The sequence below is a fragment of the Pygocentrus nattereri genome, chromosome 5 (genome assembly GCF_015220715.1).
Source record: "Pygocentrus nattereri isolate fPygNat1 chromosome 5, fPygNat1.pri, whole genome shotgun sequence".
NCBI lineage: Eukaryota > Metazoa > Chordata > Actinopteri > Characiformes > Serrasalmidae > Pygocentrus > Pygocentrus nattereri.
In genome coordinates, this window is record NC_051215.1 from 36,940,624 (window position 1) to 36,956,886 (window position 16,263).

At 41.5% G+C, this 16,263-nt stretch overlaps 1 protein-coding gene across 1 annotated transcript; it reads left to right on the plus strand.

The window, feature by feature from the left end:
• The first annotated feature begins 330 nt into the window (after positions 1-330).
• pyroxd2 (pyridine nucleotide-disulphide oxidoreductase domain 2) lies at positions 331-15,039 on the plus strand. Its single transcript, XM_017724311.2, has 16 exons — positions 331-653; positions 1,005-1,024; positions 1,118-1,211; positions 3,241-3,314; positions 7,099-7,254; positions 7,402-7,555; positions 7,752-7,813; positions 7,915-8,012; positions 9,575-9,716; positions 9,815-9,949; positions 10,030-10,102; positions 10,229-10,385; positions 12,814-12,968; positions 13,192-13,298; positions 13,528-13,648; positions 13,879-15,039. The coding sequence occupies exons 1-16, from the start codon at positions 533-535 to the stop codon at positions 13,947-13,949; spliced, it is 1,740 nt and encodes a 579-aa protein (XP_017579800.1). The 5' UTR covers positions 331-532; the 3' UTR covers positions 13,950-15,039.
• Positions 15,040-16,263: the final 1,224 nt, after the last annotated feature.

The window sequence follows — 16,263 nt, forward strand, 5'->3', positions numbered from 1 at the left end:
GCAGCAGCGTTGCTTGGAGGGGGGCTGTTGGTGCTCGCGGGGCTCGGAATGGCTAGGCTAGTTGGCTGAGGCGGCTAACAGTGCAGACTCCCACGATGCCAGTGGAAGTTTGGGCTTTCAGAAGTTTAGCCACAGAACCACCATGAAACATTCTCGCTCTCCTCTCTACGCCCGCCCCCTCGCTTTTCCCAGCCCCGCCCCTTTCTCCCTGCGCAGTTACTGACAGAGAGTTTAGGCCACAACTGAACGGAAACGTGGGGGCAAAGCCTCTCTATGGAGGCGGGATCGGAATCGGTGGGAGCTCTTGGAAGGTCCGTCTAAGGGTCCATGCCAAGTCATGTGATTCACAAGAGGTGGAGTTGTCGCCTTTCTCTTGATGACATCACATGCTCCTTCAGCAGGACGCAAAAAATTAATAAAAAACCAGACTGACCTCAAATAATAAGAAAAAACAGGCTGGCCTCTCGCTCACCATCTACAGCCAGACGCTATTTAGTGAAAAAACAGCCTCGGTTAGTGAAGAAGAAGCATTATGGCTGCAGCGATGCGGTTTGCCCACTTTCGGACAGCGCTGGTCAGAGCCGCGGCAGGGTCAAGGGGATGCCACAGAAGTGCGCCCAAAACCCAATACGACGCCGTTATCATTGGAGGAGGTAGGCTGAGCGTTGAACTTTCTCCCAGGGCTGAGACTCTGAACTTGCGTGTAATGGCATTTGTTTTATGGCCTGGAGGAGGCCTGTTGTGTCTAGTCTCTCAGCTCCGTGCAGCTACTTAAAAAAACGCTAAACTGCATGTCTGTTTTGTGCAGACAAATTAGCGGAATATTTCCTAAAAGAAATGAATATAGTTTATTAGTCCGACCACTGAGCAGAATACCCTTCAGAAGAAACCGCAGACTTTGACCTAATCTTCCTCTTTTCCATAATTTGTGACAGGAGGTAATAATTAATAGAATCTTCTTCAAAGAAACATGACTAACTAAAAAACTTTGTTTTTTTACTTAGGACACAATGGACTTATCGCAGTAAGTATATGTTGCATTAAGTGCAACTTGTAACCTAGTGCTACATTTTAGTTTTGTCTGTACTATTTATAAACGCTGATCTAATTTCTTCAGTCAGCCTATCTGCAGAAAGGAGGCCTTAAAACAGCTGTCCTAGAACGCAGGCATGTGCTTGGAGGAGCTGCTGTGTCTGAAGAGATCATTCCAGGTACCTGCCTGCACAATATTTCAGTACCATAAGGTCCGTAAACTAGAGCACCTGTACTACAAAGGTGAGCCACCTGCCTGGGGTTATTCATGAATGGATGAAGAGCTATAGTAGAGCTATAGTTCACCACATTTTACCCCCCCCCCCCCCAAAATCTCACAGTTCAAACAAAGGTAGTTTCTCAAATACAAACTGTCAAGTTGTCATTTCTCAGCAGGAACTTATTTTACAGTTTTGTATCATCCTGAAGTGTGGACAGCTGTCAAACTAGTCATAATCCTGTCAAGAGATATACTATACTAGAACCACACCAGCTGCAAGACTGTTCTCAATTACACCTGCTACAGGTCCAATCAGCCCTGCATGCTCAGAACTCTGAACACATCTGTTTCCAGTTATTACGCAGTCATTTAAGCTATACATACAAAACCCCATCTGTTATTTCCAAGGGCTACATTTATTAAATATCATTGAGGGTAATAAGAATAATAATAATAATATAATTAAACAGAAGTATATAATGTAATTATATAATTATATATACAACATTTCTTACTGTCTGTGTTGTGGCATATTATTATGAAATGATCTCCTCATTTCTAATCTTGTCCAGCCTTGTCACTCCCAACGAAAATCTCAGCATCTTCATCTCCGCCACCTCCAGCTCAGCCTCCTGTCTTTTAGACAGAGCCACAGTCTCCAAACCATACATCATAGCAGGACGCACTACTGTCTTGTAAACCTTCCCTTTCACTCTTGCTGCTATCCTTCTGTCACACATCAGACCTGACATCCGTCTCCACCCACTCCATCCTGCCTGCACCCTCTTCTTCACCTCTTTTCTACACTGTCCATTGCTCTGGATGGTTGACCCAAGATATTTGAAGTCATCCACCTTTACAACCTCTACTCCTTGCATCTTCACCTTTCCACCTGCCTCCCTCTCATTCACACATGTATTCCGTCTTGTCTTTACTGACTTTCATTCCTCTCCTCTCCAGTGCAAACCTCCACCTCTCCAGATTCTCTTCCACCTGTTCTCTACTCTCACCACAGATTACAATGTCATCTGCAAACATCATGGTCCATGGAGCCTCCTGCCTGACCTCATCTGTCAACCTGTCCATCACCATTGCAAACAAGAAGCGGCTCAAAGCTGATCCCTGATGTAACCTTCACCTTAAACCATTCGTCACTCCAACTGCATGCCTCACCACTGTCTCACTATCCTCATACATGTCCTGCACCACCCTAACATACTTTTCAGCTACACCTGACTTCCTCATACAGTACCACAGTTCCTCTCTTGGCACCCTATCAGATGCCTTCTCTAGATCCACAAAGACACAATGTAGCTCCTTCTGACCTTCTCTGTGCTTCTCTACCAACACTCTCAATGAAAAATTGCATCTGTGGTACTCTTTCTGGGCATGAAACCAAACTGCTGCTCACTGATCTGAACCTCTCGCCTTAGCCTTGCTTCAACAATTCTTTCCCATACCTTCATGGTGTGGCTAATCAACATTATACCTCTGTAGTTGCTGCAGCTCTGCACATCACCCTTGTTCTTAAAAATGGGGACTAGTACACTGCTTCTCCACTCATCAGGCATCCTCTCACTCTCCAGGATTTTGTTAAACAACCTGGTTAAAAAGTCCACTGCCTTCTCTCCTAAACATTTTCCTCTGGGTTCTCTGGTTTCCTTCCACAGTCCAAAGACATGCAGTCAGGCCAATTGGACATGCTACATTGCCCCTAGGTGTGTGTGTGTGTGTGTGTGTGTGATTGTGTATGTCTGTCTGCCCTGCAATGGACTGGTGACCTGTCCAGGGTGTATCCTGCCTTCCAAAACATAAAAATGTCACTGCTGGTTTCATGACTGTGACATGTGACAGTCTTTTCAATCAGTGCTACTGTGTTTTAGTAATGTAAAGATGTATGTTGGGAATAATTTAAAACTGGGAATTGCCAATGTCTTAAGAGCAAGAAAAAACTAATATCTTTCTTCTTGCATGTTCTCAATGCACAGGCTTTTGTTTTTCCCGGGCGTCCTATCTCCTCAGTTTACTCCGTCCTCACATTTATCAGGATCTGGAGCTAAAGGTACTGTAGTTGTTAATTTCTGTGCTTCTGTGTAGTTTCAAAATAGCTTTTCAAATAATGATGTTTATGTGGATATGAGCACCTCAAAACTGACATGAATGATTTATGATGTATAAAGATATTAGATTTTCTGTGTAGCTGCAGTGTGTAATTGAAACAACAGCAACAAGTTGTTCTGTTTAGGGAATGAACCACATAGTCCTCAAAATGCAGAATGTGTGTTTGTGGTGAATGAATAAAGAGGCTGGTGCCTAAGTGTTACGATTGGCCCCTCCCAATCCTGTTCATGTGCTTGTGTTTACCTACCAATCCTGTCCATGTGATTTTGTTTTGTTTCCTGCCCGCTTGTTTTCAGAACCTGCCCTTGATTGTTCTCACCTGTATTGTCCATCTGTGTATTGTGTTCTCGTGCTGTTTGATCTATGTTTGCTATTTGTTACTTCCAGCCTCCGTTGTTTGTTTATGCTGCATTTCTTTTGTCATGTCTGTTCCCCGTTCAATACGTGTTGGCTCTGTGACCCTGGACTGTTTTGACTGTTTTGAGTTTGGCTTTGTCCATATAAATCTTGCTTCTCCCAGCATGTGCGTTCACCTCATCATCACTACCCAGCGTCACAGAAAGACCAGCTGCCAATGGACACAGCGAGAAAGCAAGACTCTGGTATGTAGTTGTTCTGCTGAGACAAAACTCCAGCTGTTTCAACGCAGTCCGAGTTAGACATGTCTCAACGCCACCAAACCGGAGACAGCAAATCCCCTGGCGCTGGGGGTACATGAGCATCTCGTCGTTCCCATAAAAAGGCAAAGGACAATCCTGTCTTGTATTATGATGATGAGAGCCCAGGTAAGCGCCTTGAGTCCACCTGTCTTGAGTTACACTGCAGGGAGGAGCAACCTGTAGCGCAAGACGAGGTGAGACAGAAGGAACATTCAGTAATCCCTTTATACAGCACTCGGCTCACTCTCAAGCGCCTGTTACTGTAGCTGCTACCCGCGGCATGCCTGTTCCTGTGGTCGCACCCCGCATTATGCTCGTGCCTCTGGACCGCTGCAAGTTGCTTTGCCTCCGGACCCGCCACCAGTCACTGCACCTCTGGACCCGCTGCCAGTCGCCGCACCTCTGGACCCACCTGCCTCCAAGGACGTCGCTGCAGGCCTGCCTGCCTCCGAGGACGTTGCTACAGGCCCACTTGCCTCCAAGGACGTCACTGCAGGCCCGCCTACCTCCGAGGATATCACAACCCCTTTGTTCCCACCCGTCCCCCTCTCGTCTGTGTCTGCTGCTCCCTGTGGGCCTCCTGTTACCCCTGTGTCTGCTGCTCCTCATGGGCCTCCTGTTCCCCCTGTGTCTGTTGCACCCCGTGGGCCTCCTGTTCCGCCTCTGTCTGCTCCTGTGTCCCCTGTTTTTTTCTGCTGCTTTGTTTTTGCCTTCCTCTGTTCCTGGTTTGGTTTTGTTTCCTGTTGTTGTGTCTGTACCCATTCCGGTTGTGGTTTCTGTTCCTGTCTGTCCATCTGTTTCTGTCCTGGTGTCTGTTTGTGTGTCTGTTTCTGTGCCTGTGTCTGTTTTGGTTCCTGTTCCCTTGTCTTTTGCTTGGTGTTTCTTGTGTTGTTTTCCTCTTCCTGTTGTGCCTCTGGTCGTCCCTCGTTCTGTGTTTTCTGTTGTTCCTCCCCGTCCTTCCTCCCGGCCCTTGTTTTGTCCTCAGTCTGTTTGTGTTTTCTCCTGTTTGTGTCTGTGCCCTTGGCTCCTGTTCCGCGTTCTCCTCCTGTCTTTGCCTCTGTGTCTGTTTCTGTGCCCTTCTGCTCCTACTGTTCCGTATTCTGTGTCTACTCCTGTTTTTGTTCCTGTTTCTGTTTCTGTTCCTGTGTCTGTTCCGTCCTCTGTTCCTCATGTCCCATGTCTTGTCCCTGCTCTTTTCGCCCCGCCTTCTGTCCTTGTTTAGTGCTGTTCCTATTTTTGGTCCTTTTGGTGTCTATGTTTGTTTTTTTTTGTTTGGCACGTTTCTGTGCTGCGCGCCTTTGGTGGTCCATGTGCTTTTGTTTTGATTCTTCCCGGTCCTGCCCCCTTGTTTTCAGACCCTGCCCTTGATTGTTCTCACCTTTATTGTCCACCTGTGTGTTGTATTCTCATGCTGTTTGGTCTATGTTTGGTATTTGTTTCTTCTGGCCTCCGTTGCTTGTTTATCCTGCGTTTCTTTGGCCATGTCTGTTCCCCGTTTAATCCGTGTTGGCTCTGTGACCCTGGACTGCTTTGACCCCAAGTTTGGATTTGTCCATAATAAATCTCGCTTCTCTCAGCATGTGCATCTGCCTCATCATCGCTCCCCAGCGTTACACTAAATTAAAATATATATATAAATATAAACACAAACCATACACAGGATACCCCAAGTCAAATGACTTCATTAAGAAAGAAAAATAAAAGAAAATATATCCTCTGCAGCACTGGTGTTCAATGCAGGACCTGGAAGACTACCACTCTGCAGAGTTTAGCTCCATCCCTAATCTAATACACATGATCCAGATAATGAAGGTCTTCAGGGATATCTAAAGATTAGATTCAGGTGATGGATCTGAACTCTCCAGGGTGGTAGATCCTGCAGGACCAGGATTGGGTGCTCCTGCTCTTTAGCAAACAAACTTAAATATGTAATTTTTATGCATATGTTAGGACACAGTTTCAGTTTACTTGCTGAGTTCAACATATTGAGGGGAAAAAAAAGACAAACTACAAAATGTAGCATAACTTTTGCACAGCCCACAGTTTGTTTTATTTTTTTCATCTGACATGTTAAGTTCCCCAAGCTTCTGGAAGCAATAGCTTTATGAAATGACAAACTATATAGCCAGATCTTGCTCAAACCTATACACTGATCAGCCAGAATATGAATACCACCTCCTTGTTTCTACTCGTATTGTCCATTGTAGCAGCTCCACTTCCCGTATAAGTGCATATAGTTGCACTTAGTAGGATTGTTCTCAGCACTGCAGTGACACTGTGTTAGTGTGTGTTGTGCTAGTATGAGTGGATCAGACACAGCATTGTTGCTGGAGTTTTTAAACACTGTGCCCACGCACTGTCCACTCTGTTAGACACTCTTACCTTGTTGGTCCACTTTGTCCACTTTGTAGATGTAAAACCAGAGACAATAGCTCATCTGCTGCTGCACAGTTTGTGTTAGTCATCCTCTAGTCCTTCATCAGTGGTCACAGGAGGCTGTTGGCTGGATATTTTTGGTTGGGGGACTATTCTCAGTCCAGCAGTGACAGTGAAGTCTCTAAAAACAGCAGCACTGCTGTGTCTGATCCACTCGCACCAGCGCAACACACACTAACACACCACCGTGTCAGTGTCACTGCTGAGCTGAGAATAATCCACTACCTAAATAATGCCTGCTCTTAGTGGTCCTGTGGTGGTCCTCACCACTGACGAACAAATAAAAGGGGGTTAACAAACAAGATATGCAGAGCAACAGATGGAGTATAGTCTGTAACTGTAGAACTACAAAGTGCAGGTATACAGTAGGTGGAGCGTGACAGTGAGTGTAAAAGTGGCTTTGATGTTATAGTTGGTGTGTCATATTTAATCAAGGAGTGAAGTAGATTTGGCAGTTGAAATTTGATATGTAGAGAATTTGCAATTCCTTGATTTTATAGCGCTGCGTTTAAGGAGGCAGCATGAAGTAGATTTTACAGTCAAATCAATACAGAAATCAGGTCACTTATGCAGAAGGATGGTTGATGAAAGTGATGATGACAGATCTTTGCTCTACCTCTATCTCTGCAGAAACATGGCCTGCAGGTATATATGAGGGATCCCAATGCCTTCACCCCCTTGCTGGAGGAGGGGGTCGGGGGGCGGCCTCCTCGCTCTCTTTTGCTAGGAACAGATCTGGCAAAGAATCAGAAAGAGATTGGAAAATTCTCAGAGAAAGATGCCAAGGTTATATCAAATGACATTTAATTTATATCACATGCTGTTTGTAGACCTTGTGTTACAATTCCACACCAATCATTGTGTTAGTAATAATGACTGAGTGCAAGTGAAGGCACCCCAGACATGAATAATAAACATGTCTTTTGCCAAAAGGTTTTTCCTGATTATGTGGCCCATTTGGAGAAACTGGCCTGTGCAATCCACCCACTTCTAGATGCGCCCCCTGTTGATGTCTTAGGAATAACCCAGGGACCTCTCAGAAAGAGAGTAGCAGCAATGAAGAGTTTGAAACCATTGGTGAAATCTGGTACAAGTCTCTGATCTTTGAATTAGTCAAATTATATTAGGCATTTATAAACCATACTTACATACATATAAACCATACTTATAACCATTCTTGTAATCCATGTTACAACTTTTGCTCTGAAATACCACCATCAACATGCTCTAGCTGAATAATTTTAATAAACTTTCAGTTTTTAATCAATATGTTTAATTTTTAGGGTTGAAATTGGGAGTAAACATTCCAGACTTCTATGAGCTTATAACAGCTCCAATTGTGAAGGTAGGTTGAATATATTTATTCATTAAATAAATTATATATTTATTCATTAAAAAGAAAATTCTTATTATACTTGATTGCGTCTTTTCTCTGATTATCTACAGGTATTAAATCGCTGGTTTGAGTCTGAGCCACTGCGTGCAACATTAGCCACTGACGCTTTGATTGGAGCCAATATAAGTCCCAGCAGTCCAGGCAGTGGGTAAGAGTATTAAAGGACTATTCATCAAATCTGTAACTCCCACTTTGTTTAGTCTCCCTTTGAAGTCTATACAAAGGGTGCCGTACATTCATAACTCTGCAGCAAGAGCTCTCACCCATACTAAGCATTCAGTTCACATCACTCCCATTCTCTCTCAGCTACACTGGCTACCGGTCCTGTCCCATATAATGTTTAAAATTTTACTATTCACTTTCAAAGCCCTGCATAACCTTGCCCCCCCTACCTCAGAGAACTCTGATCTCTTACTGCCTCTTGCTCTCTCAGGTCTTCTTGTAATAACTTACTTGCTGTCCCATGCACCAGACTTTCCTCTTTGGGAGGGAGGTCCTACAGTGCCATGGCCCCCAAACTCTAGAACTTTCTTCCTCAATCCCTCGGTGACTGATTTTCTTTCTCTACCTTCAAATCTGACTTAAACACTTTTCTCTTTCATGAGCATTTTTCTTCCTCCTTCACTGCTTAGTCTTAATCTTTTTCCCCTTTGTTATGTGAAGTGACCTTGGTATTGTGAAAGGCACTATATAAATGTAACATTATTATTATTATTATTTATCAAATCTAATTTCAGTATTTTTTCTTACCCCAAATATATTTGATTAGCAAAAACATGATTGATATCCAAAAGTTTCCTTCTTCAGTTTTACACTGGAGCTACAATGCTAATATGCAGTGATGTGCCAAAATATTACGACCATTTAGAGATGAAGTGAATAATGTTGATTATCTTGTAATAACGGCACATGTGAAAGTCTGGGACACATTAGACGGTACGCCAACAGTCGGCTCTCGTAGTCGATGTTTCGTACGTTAGATGCAGGGGTAATAGGCAGGTGTGAAAACCTGAGTGACTTGCTCTGGGTCAGAGCATCTCCAAAATGGCAAGGCTTGTGTGGTGCTCTCTCACTGGTGATGAGTACCTACTGACAGTGGTAAATACCGATGTCAAGATTTTGAGCGCTCAAGGCTCATTAGTACGCAAGGGCAGTGGACAACATGCTGTTTCGTTCTGAAAAGCTGCTGTGGCACAAGTTACAAAAACTTTTTTAATGGTAGTTATGAGAGGAATGTGTCATACCACCAAATGGTGCATCACAACCTGTTGCATATGGGACTGTGTAGGACAGTTCTGCCAGAGTGGGCCAGGGAATCACCACCAGTTATCACTCTGCACACTGCATGTCTAAATCATTACACATTTGTCACACACTGTGTTGTGGGGCCATTACAATTAGCTGTGCTTATGTGGTTTCTAATGCATGACATCGATTAAAATCGCATGAACAAATTTCAAGCTTCAACATGGTGGCTGCTATGGTATTTACTTATACAGTACACTTTTTTCCCATGTTTATAAATGGACAAACAGTGAATCGGACAACATGAGCAAAGGCTGAGTGACCACATTTTGGTAAGGGTAAAAATGTTGGAAATGTTTTACATTTTTCAACAAACTGTTTGTTTTACTGACTCTGGTCAAGATGTTTTGCTTTGTTTTTAAGTTTGTTTGATTGCTTGTGAAAGAACCTTGTGTTCTGCTGTAGGTACGTCCTCCTCCATCACGTAATGGGTGAGTTGGAAATGGAAAAAGGAGCTTGGGGCTATGTGGAAGGAGGCATGGGTGGTGTCTCCAAATCCATTGCTAGTTCTGCATGCTCTCTTGGAGCAGACATCTTCACTGAACAGGTTAGTATTTCAGGTTGTGGTAGATCCTACATCAATTATTATGAAGCTTGGCTGATGGTTGATTTGATACCAGAGTTATGCTATTTGATCTTTTTTAGGAAGTTGGGCAAGTTCTAATTGGTCCAGATGGCAGTGCCAAGGGTGTTGTGATGAAAGATGGTACTGAGGTTCACAGCAAGGTGGTTTTGTCCAATGCTACTCCTCATGTAACTTTCAGGCAACTTACCCCACAGGTAGTATAAAATTTAAAAATTGTAAAAAAAAATAAAATGACTGGAATTTGGTTTTAAGACTAGTTCCTGTCTGGTTGTAGGATGCTCTTCCTCAGGAGTTTATTACTGCCATAAATCAGATCGACTACACCTCTCCTGTCACCAAGATTAATGGTTTGATCATTCTAGTTTTCTCTTATGGCACTCAGAATTCAAGTATTCACATTTACATGTTGATATTAAATTTTTTTCCAGCAAATGATGGCTGGAATGATGGATTTCCCTTTTGTAAATTTATAGTGGCTGTTGACAAACTGCCAAATTTCTTGGCTGCACCGAACCCTGCTGATGGGAAACCAGGTCCTCATCATCAATGTTCTATTCACCTGAACTGTGAGAGTGTGGAGGTATTGGAGGCAGCTTATAGAGAGGGTCAGCAAAGCCGACCATCTTCAAGGTTGGTAAGCCAGAGTACATTGTCAAAATGAGATTAAATTAATTTAAGTAGTATTCAGTTCATTTTTGGTACAAGCTAAAGAAAAAACTGCAAAGCAGTTATAAATAAACATAGATCTTATATTTTTCTCAATACAACTATTACACATAATTAAATACACATTTAAGATAGGCAACTATAAATTTTGATATAACTAAGACATGCTACCAGACCCTAGGGCCAAACTTCTTGGGCCAAATTCCTGCTTTGCTTATGGCCTTGCTAGCTTTCAGATATTATTTTAGGGGGCAGTCATGGGTTGCTGGGTCAATCCCCAGCACTGACAATACATGACTGAGGTGTCCTTGAGCAAGACACCTAACCCCCAACTGCTCCCCGGGAACCGTGGATAGGGCTGCCCACCGCTCCGGGCAAGTGTGCTCACTGCCCCCTAGTGTGTGTGTGCTCACTAATGTGTGTGTAGTGTTTCACTTCACGGATGGATTAAATGTAGAGGCGAAATTTCCCAGTTTGTGGGACTAATAAGTGTCACTTAATTATATGCTTATATCTTACAATCTCAAGTTCTCTCACAATCTCACATATTTTTCAGGAACTGTGATCATATAACATATCACCGGCCACTATTAGGTACACCTTGGTTCAATTGCTTGTTAACACAAATAAGTAATCAGCCAATCACATGGCTGTAACTCAATGCATTTAGGCATGTAGAGGTGGTTAAGACAACTTGCTGAAGTGCAAACCGAGCATCAGAATGGTGAAGAAAGATCATTTAAGTGACTTTGAACGTGGCATGGTTGTTGGTGCCAGACAGGCTGGTCTGAGTATTTCAGAAACTGCTCTGAACATACAACACATAGAACCTTGAAGAAGATGGGCTACAGCAGCAGAAGACCAAACCAGGTGCCACTCCTGTCAGCTAAGAACAGGAAACTGAGACTACAATTCACACAAGCTCACCGAAATTGGACAATAGAAGATTGGAAAAGTGTTGCCTGGTCTGACGAGTCTCGATTTCAGCTGTGACGTTCAGATGGTAGGGTCAGAATTTGGCGTAAACAACATGAAAGCACGGATCCATCCTGTGTTGTATCAATGGTTTAGGCTGTGGTGGTGGTGTAATGGTGTGGGGGATATTTTCTTCTTTCTTTCTTCCTTAGTACCAAATGAGCATCGTTTAAATGCCGCAGCCTACCTGAGTATTGTTGCTGACCATGTCCATCCCTTTATGACCACAGTGTACCCATCTTCTGATGGCTACTTCCAGCAGGATACTACACCATGTCACAAAGCTCATATCATCTCAAAATGGTTTCTTGAACATGACAATGTACTCCAATGGCCTCCACAGTCACCAGATCTCAAATCCAGTAGAGCACCTTGTTGTGGGATGTGGTTGAATGGATGATTCACATCATAAACTAATCTGCAGCAACTGCGTGATGCTGTCATGTCAATATGGACCAAAATCTCTGAGGAATGTTTCCAACACCTTGTTGAAAGTATGCCACAAAGCATTAAGGTAGTTCTGAAGGCAAAAGGGGGTCCAAACCTTTACTAGCACCTAATAATGTACCTAATAAAGTGGCCGGTGAGTGTATATTAGCATTTTAATCACTATAGTTGTACTTCTAAACTACATTTTGCTTAAATCATAGAATATTTTAAGTACTCTTAAGAATCTTTCAACATAGGAATGTCCCAGTTCAATGATTAAACATGATTACTAAAGTAATTTTTAAAAATCTACCTACTCAATAAAATGGTAGTTGGCAATTAGTATGATGACAATACCTATTTGCCCCTGCTGGTCTCTTACAGTAAGAAACAGAACCTAATTCACATGCTCATTTACACTGTATGGCCAAAGTATGTGGACACCTGGCCTATTTATTGAGTTCAGGCATATCAGCTATGCCCATTGCTAATAGGTGTACACCGTCAGGCATAACAATATGACCATCTCCTTCTACGCACATTGTCCATTTTTTCAGCTCCACTTACTAATATAGTTGCACTTTGTAGTTCTACAGTTATAGACTGTAGTCCATCTGTTTCTCTGCATACTTTGTTAGCCCCCTTTTACCCTGTATATTTGTCATAACGAATTAGTGATAAAACAAGGCTAAGTAAGTTACTTGTGTTTTTTTGTTTTCCTATACATCATTTATATTCATTTTGTTTGTTGAGATATGCATGGCATCCCAATGAGAATTACATATAGGCATTTGCTGTGTAAATCTGTACTGTGATAGAAACAAATGTCATATGCAAATTGGTCTGGCTGTAACAGCAGTTTAAGTCTGTCTTAAGTCTGTAACTTTTCCTGCTAGGAACAGTCCAATGAACCTTATCTCACAGTTAAATTTCTAAATCTTGCTCCTTTGTTAAGTGATAATATTCTTTATTTAATATCTTTCCTCAGACCCATGATAGAAATGGTCATACCATCTGTGCTTGATCCAACTCTAGCCCCCCCTGGATGTCATGTGGTCTCCTTCTTTATACAGTTTACCCCTTACTGGCTGGAAGGGGGTCGTGCATGGATAGATGAGGACAGGGAGAAATTTGCAAACACAGGTCAGATGAAAATCAGCTGATTACTGATTAGTGTGTATTGTCCCTATTAAGTAAACAAAGTATCATAGTTTTGAAATATAGAGGTATTTTATGTTTACTGAAAAGCATAAAGTGTATGTAGAATATCACTACATAATACACGTAATACACATTTAAATTTACCTGTCTTATGAGGACATTATTGACTTCATTGGCCATTTTTTACCACATTTTGTCTTTACAGTGTTTGACCAGGTTGACTGTTATGCACCTGGATTTAAAGACTCAATAATTGGCAAGGAAATCCTCACCCCTCCTGATCTGGAGAGGGAATTTGGTCTCACTGGAGGGGTATTTCCATTTTTACTATCATTAAACAGGCATGATGAGTATTGTTCTTGCAGTGACGTCAGTTAAATAAATGCTGATATGTATCTTCCGGCTTTGTGTGACGCACCCTTTCAGCAGTGAAATCGTGCATCATTTGGATTGCTTTCAATATTTTTGAACAATATTGCAACATTATGCGATTTAGTTCTAATATGTTGCTAATATGTTTTCATTCCTTTTTCAACTACAGAATATATTCCATGGTGCAATGTCACTAGATCAGCTCTACTTGGCAAGACCTGTGCCCTCCATTGCAAACTACCGTTCACCAATCAAAGGGCTCTACATATGTGGCAGTGGTTCCCATCCAGGTCCGTAAATGAGTAAACAAAAAAAAACCTTCAGTTTTCCACTGAGTTTTGATAGATGTTGTCAGTTAATCTGTGTTATGTTATTCAGCCAAATTCAACAAGAACTTAGTCATAAATATGATGTTGCTAATAGAATATGTTAAAATATCAATATTATTGATAAGTTACCCTGACTCCTATTTACATGATGTTGTGTCTGCTTACCATTATATGCTATCTCTCTTGCTTAGGTGGGGGTGTTATGGGCTCCGCTGGTTGGAATGCTGCCTTGGCTGTCCTGGCTGACCTTAAACAACAATAAATGTCTAATGCAGGGTCCGGCAGCTGTGCAGTTCTACACAAATAAGGAGCCCCGGCTAACTAAAATGATTCATTGGATTCCAAAATTGACTAATTGGATTCTAAATTAGATTAAAATAAATAATAATGCTAAATATTTTCAGTCCATCCTGGACAGTTCAGAGAGCAATGACCAACCTCTCAGTGATAGTGATGACTGTGTTTTGTCAGAACTCTTGACTGTCTCTGCTAATGTTGACATTGTGTGAGCTCAGTTGACCTGAAGCTGTGTTGTAACTGACCAAAATGTGTAACATACAGTACTGTGGAAAAGTAAGAGACTATCCTTCATTTTTTTAATATCTGATCAAAATGACCATTAAGTGAAAGTTATCCATTTTTCAGTGTCAGGAATAAAGAAGAAACATATATTTAACAGACAGTTACACCAAAGACTCAACCAATTAAAGGAGCACTGTATGATTCTGGAGAATTAAATGTGATATTTGAACTCAACAGGAAAACAAAACACCCTCCCTTCAGGGCTCCTTCACATTGTCAAGACCAGCATGCTTTTTTCATATTATACTCCATGTAAGAGATGTTTGAGTAATTTTCTGTTAAATGTTAATTTTCTTTTCTGGCATTTAATAAGAATAACACATTCTGACTGCTTAATGCCTTAAACATTTCCTATGAAATACTGGGAAATCAAATCATATATGATTATGTATTCGATTAAATATTTTAGGTGTTGTTTTTTGTATTTGTTTCTTTCTTTTAAGGATTATGCAAGAATAAACATATGCATTTAATTCAACTGTTTACATTTATAGTATAAATAACACTAACCAAACAGAATCTTCAACAATCCCTGAAAAACACACTCACAATGTAACCTTCTCAACCCACTGTTTTCATAGCCTACTGTGTCCTTGACATACTACGGATCTTACTGAAGTGGGCTGTTCTAACTGCACAGCTTTTTCCACACAGATGCTGGAAATATGCTGAACTGGACAAGTTGCCTGTGAAATGTGGAATGGGGTCAAAAATGTCTCATAAAAAATAAAAATAAAACTGGATTCTGTGGTCAAATTAAACATCAAAAAGAAGTCACTCTTAATTTCTTTATGTATTTCAGGACCTCTTCACGTGAATTTTCCATGGAATGGAATTCTTACATTTTGATATATTTTACACGAGCAGCCGTATTTTGTGTTCAGTATGCTTAGATGCTTCCAGCATAGGAGTAACAAAGATTGCACACAGATTGTTGGCGACAAATTATATATATATATATATGTGTGTGTGTGTGTGTGTGTGTGTGTGTATGTATGTATGTATGTATATATATATATATATATATATATATAGACATTGCACTTGAACTGTGTACAATTGATCACTGTCAGGTGTTCACTCTGTATGGGACATTCAGAGAATTCCATGAATTCTCCAAAATATCTAAAAAATAAAGTGGTGAGATAAAAACAAAGTCATGTAGAGTGGTTTGATGTAAAATGGTGCACTTATTTCTTTAGATTTCTTTACGGTGTTGCTAATGGGAGCCAGGGGTCACAAAAATGTCTTGGGCACCAGGCAGCGTATTCATAACCATTTCATTTAATATCTTTCTATGTAGCTTTTAGAGGCTTTCAGATGTCTGCTTCCTATCATCACCACTGTGAACAACAGCAACTCTAAGTCTCCATGGAACGGAGAATTCATAATTATGTGTAAAATGTGACAAATTGATGGAATTCCCCTTACAATTTCCCCTTTGTGTGGTGTTATATACCAAAATCAGTCATAATTCATGTTTACATTACCATTTCATCCCTTTGAATTAAACAGGCAGGCCATTAAGACTAATACGTGTTGATGATGTTCTGATTGAAATCTCTGTACTACCTATGGATGTTAGGGCTTGTCTCAAAAGGCGCCCTAACCCCTGGAGTCTTGCTCAAAGTCCTTACTTTGGTCAACAATGTGCAAAAAGAAAGAGACAGCTCCCAGGCGCTGTGTGTAAAAGGATACATTTGATACAGACTCATGCATCACACAGGCTTTAAATGAGATTATTTGCTTATCTAAAGTGGCTCAATACAGTGGTGACCCTGACCCTACCACCTTGTGGGCATGTGCAAAGAGGGAAAGCAGAACTGAAAGTGTGTTAATTTGACAGTCCAGCCTGAAACACTCCTGTTAAATTAAAAGGTTGTGAAAGGTTGAAAGGGTGTGCTGAACTGCTGTGGACAGAATAGGTAATACAACCCCAATTCCAATAAAGTTGGGACGTTGTGTAAAACATAAAAACAGAATATGATGATTTG

Coding starts and splice junctions, on each gene's coding strand:
- pyroxd2 (XM_017724311.2), top strand. CDS start 533: ATGGCTGCAGCGATGCGGTTTGCCCACTTTCGGACAGCGCTGGTCAGA. Junction 7,556..7,751: donor GAAACCATTGGTGAAATCTG/GTACAAGTCTCT, acceptor TTTAATTTTTAG/GGTTGAAATTGGGAGTAAAC. Junction 12,969..13,191: donor GGAGAAATTTGCAAACACAG/GTCAGATGAAAA, acceptor TTGTCTTTACAG/TGTTTGACCAGGTTGACTGT.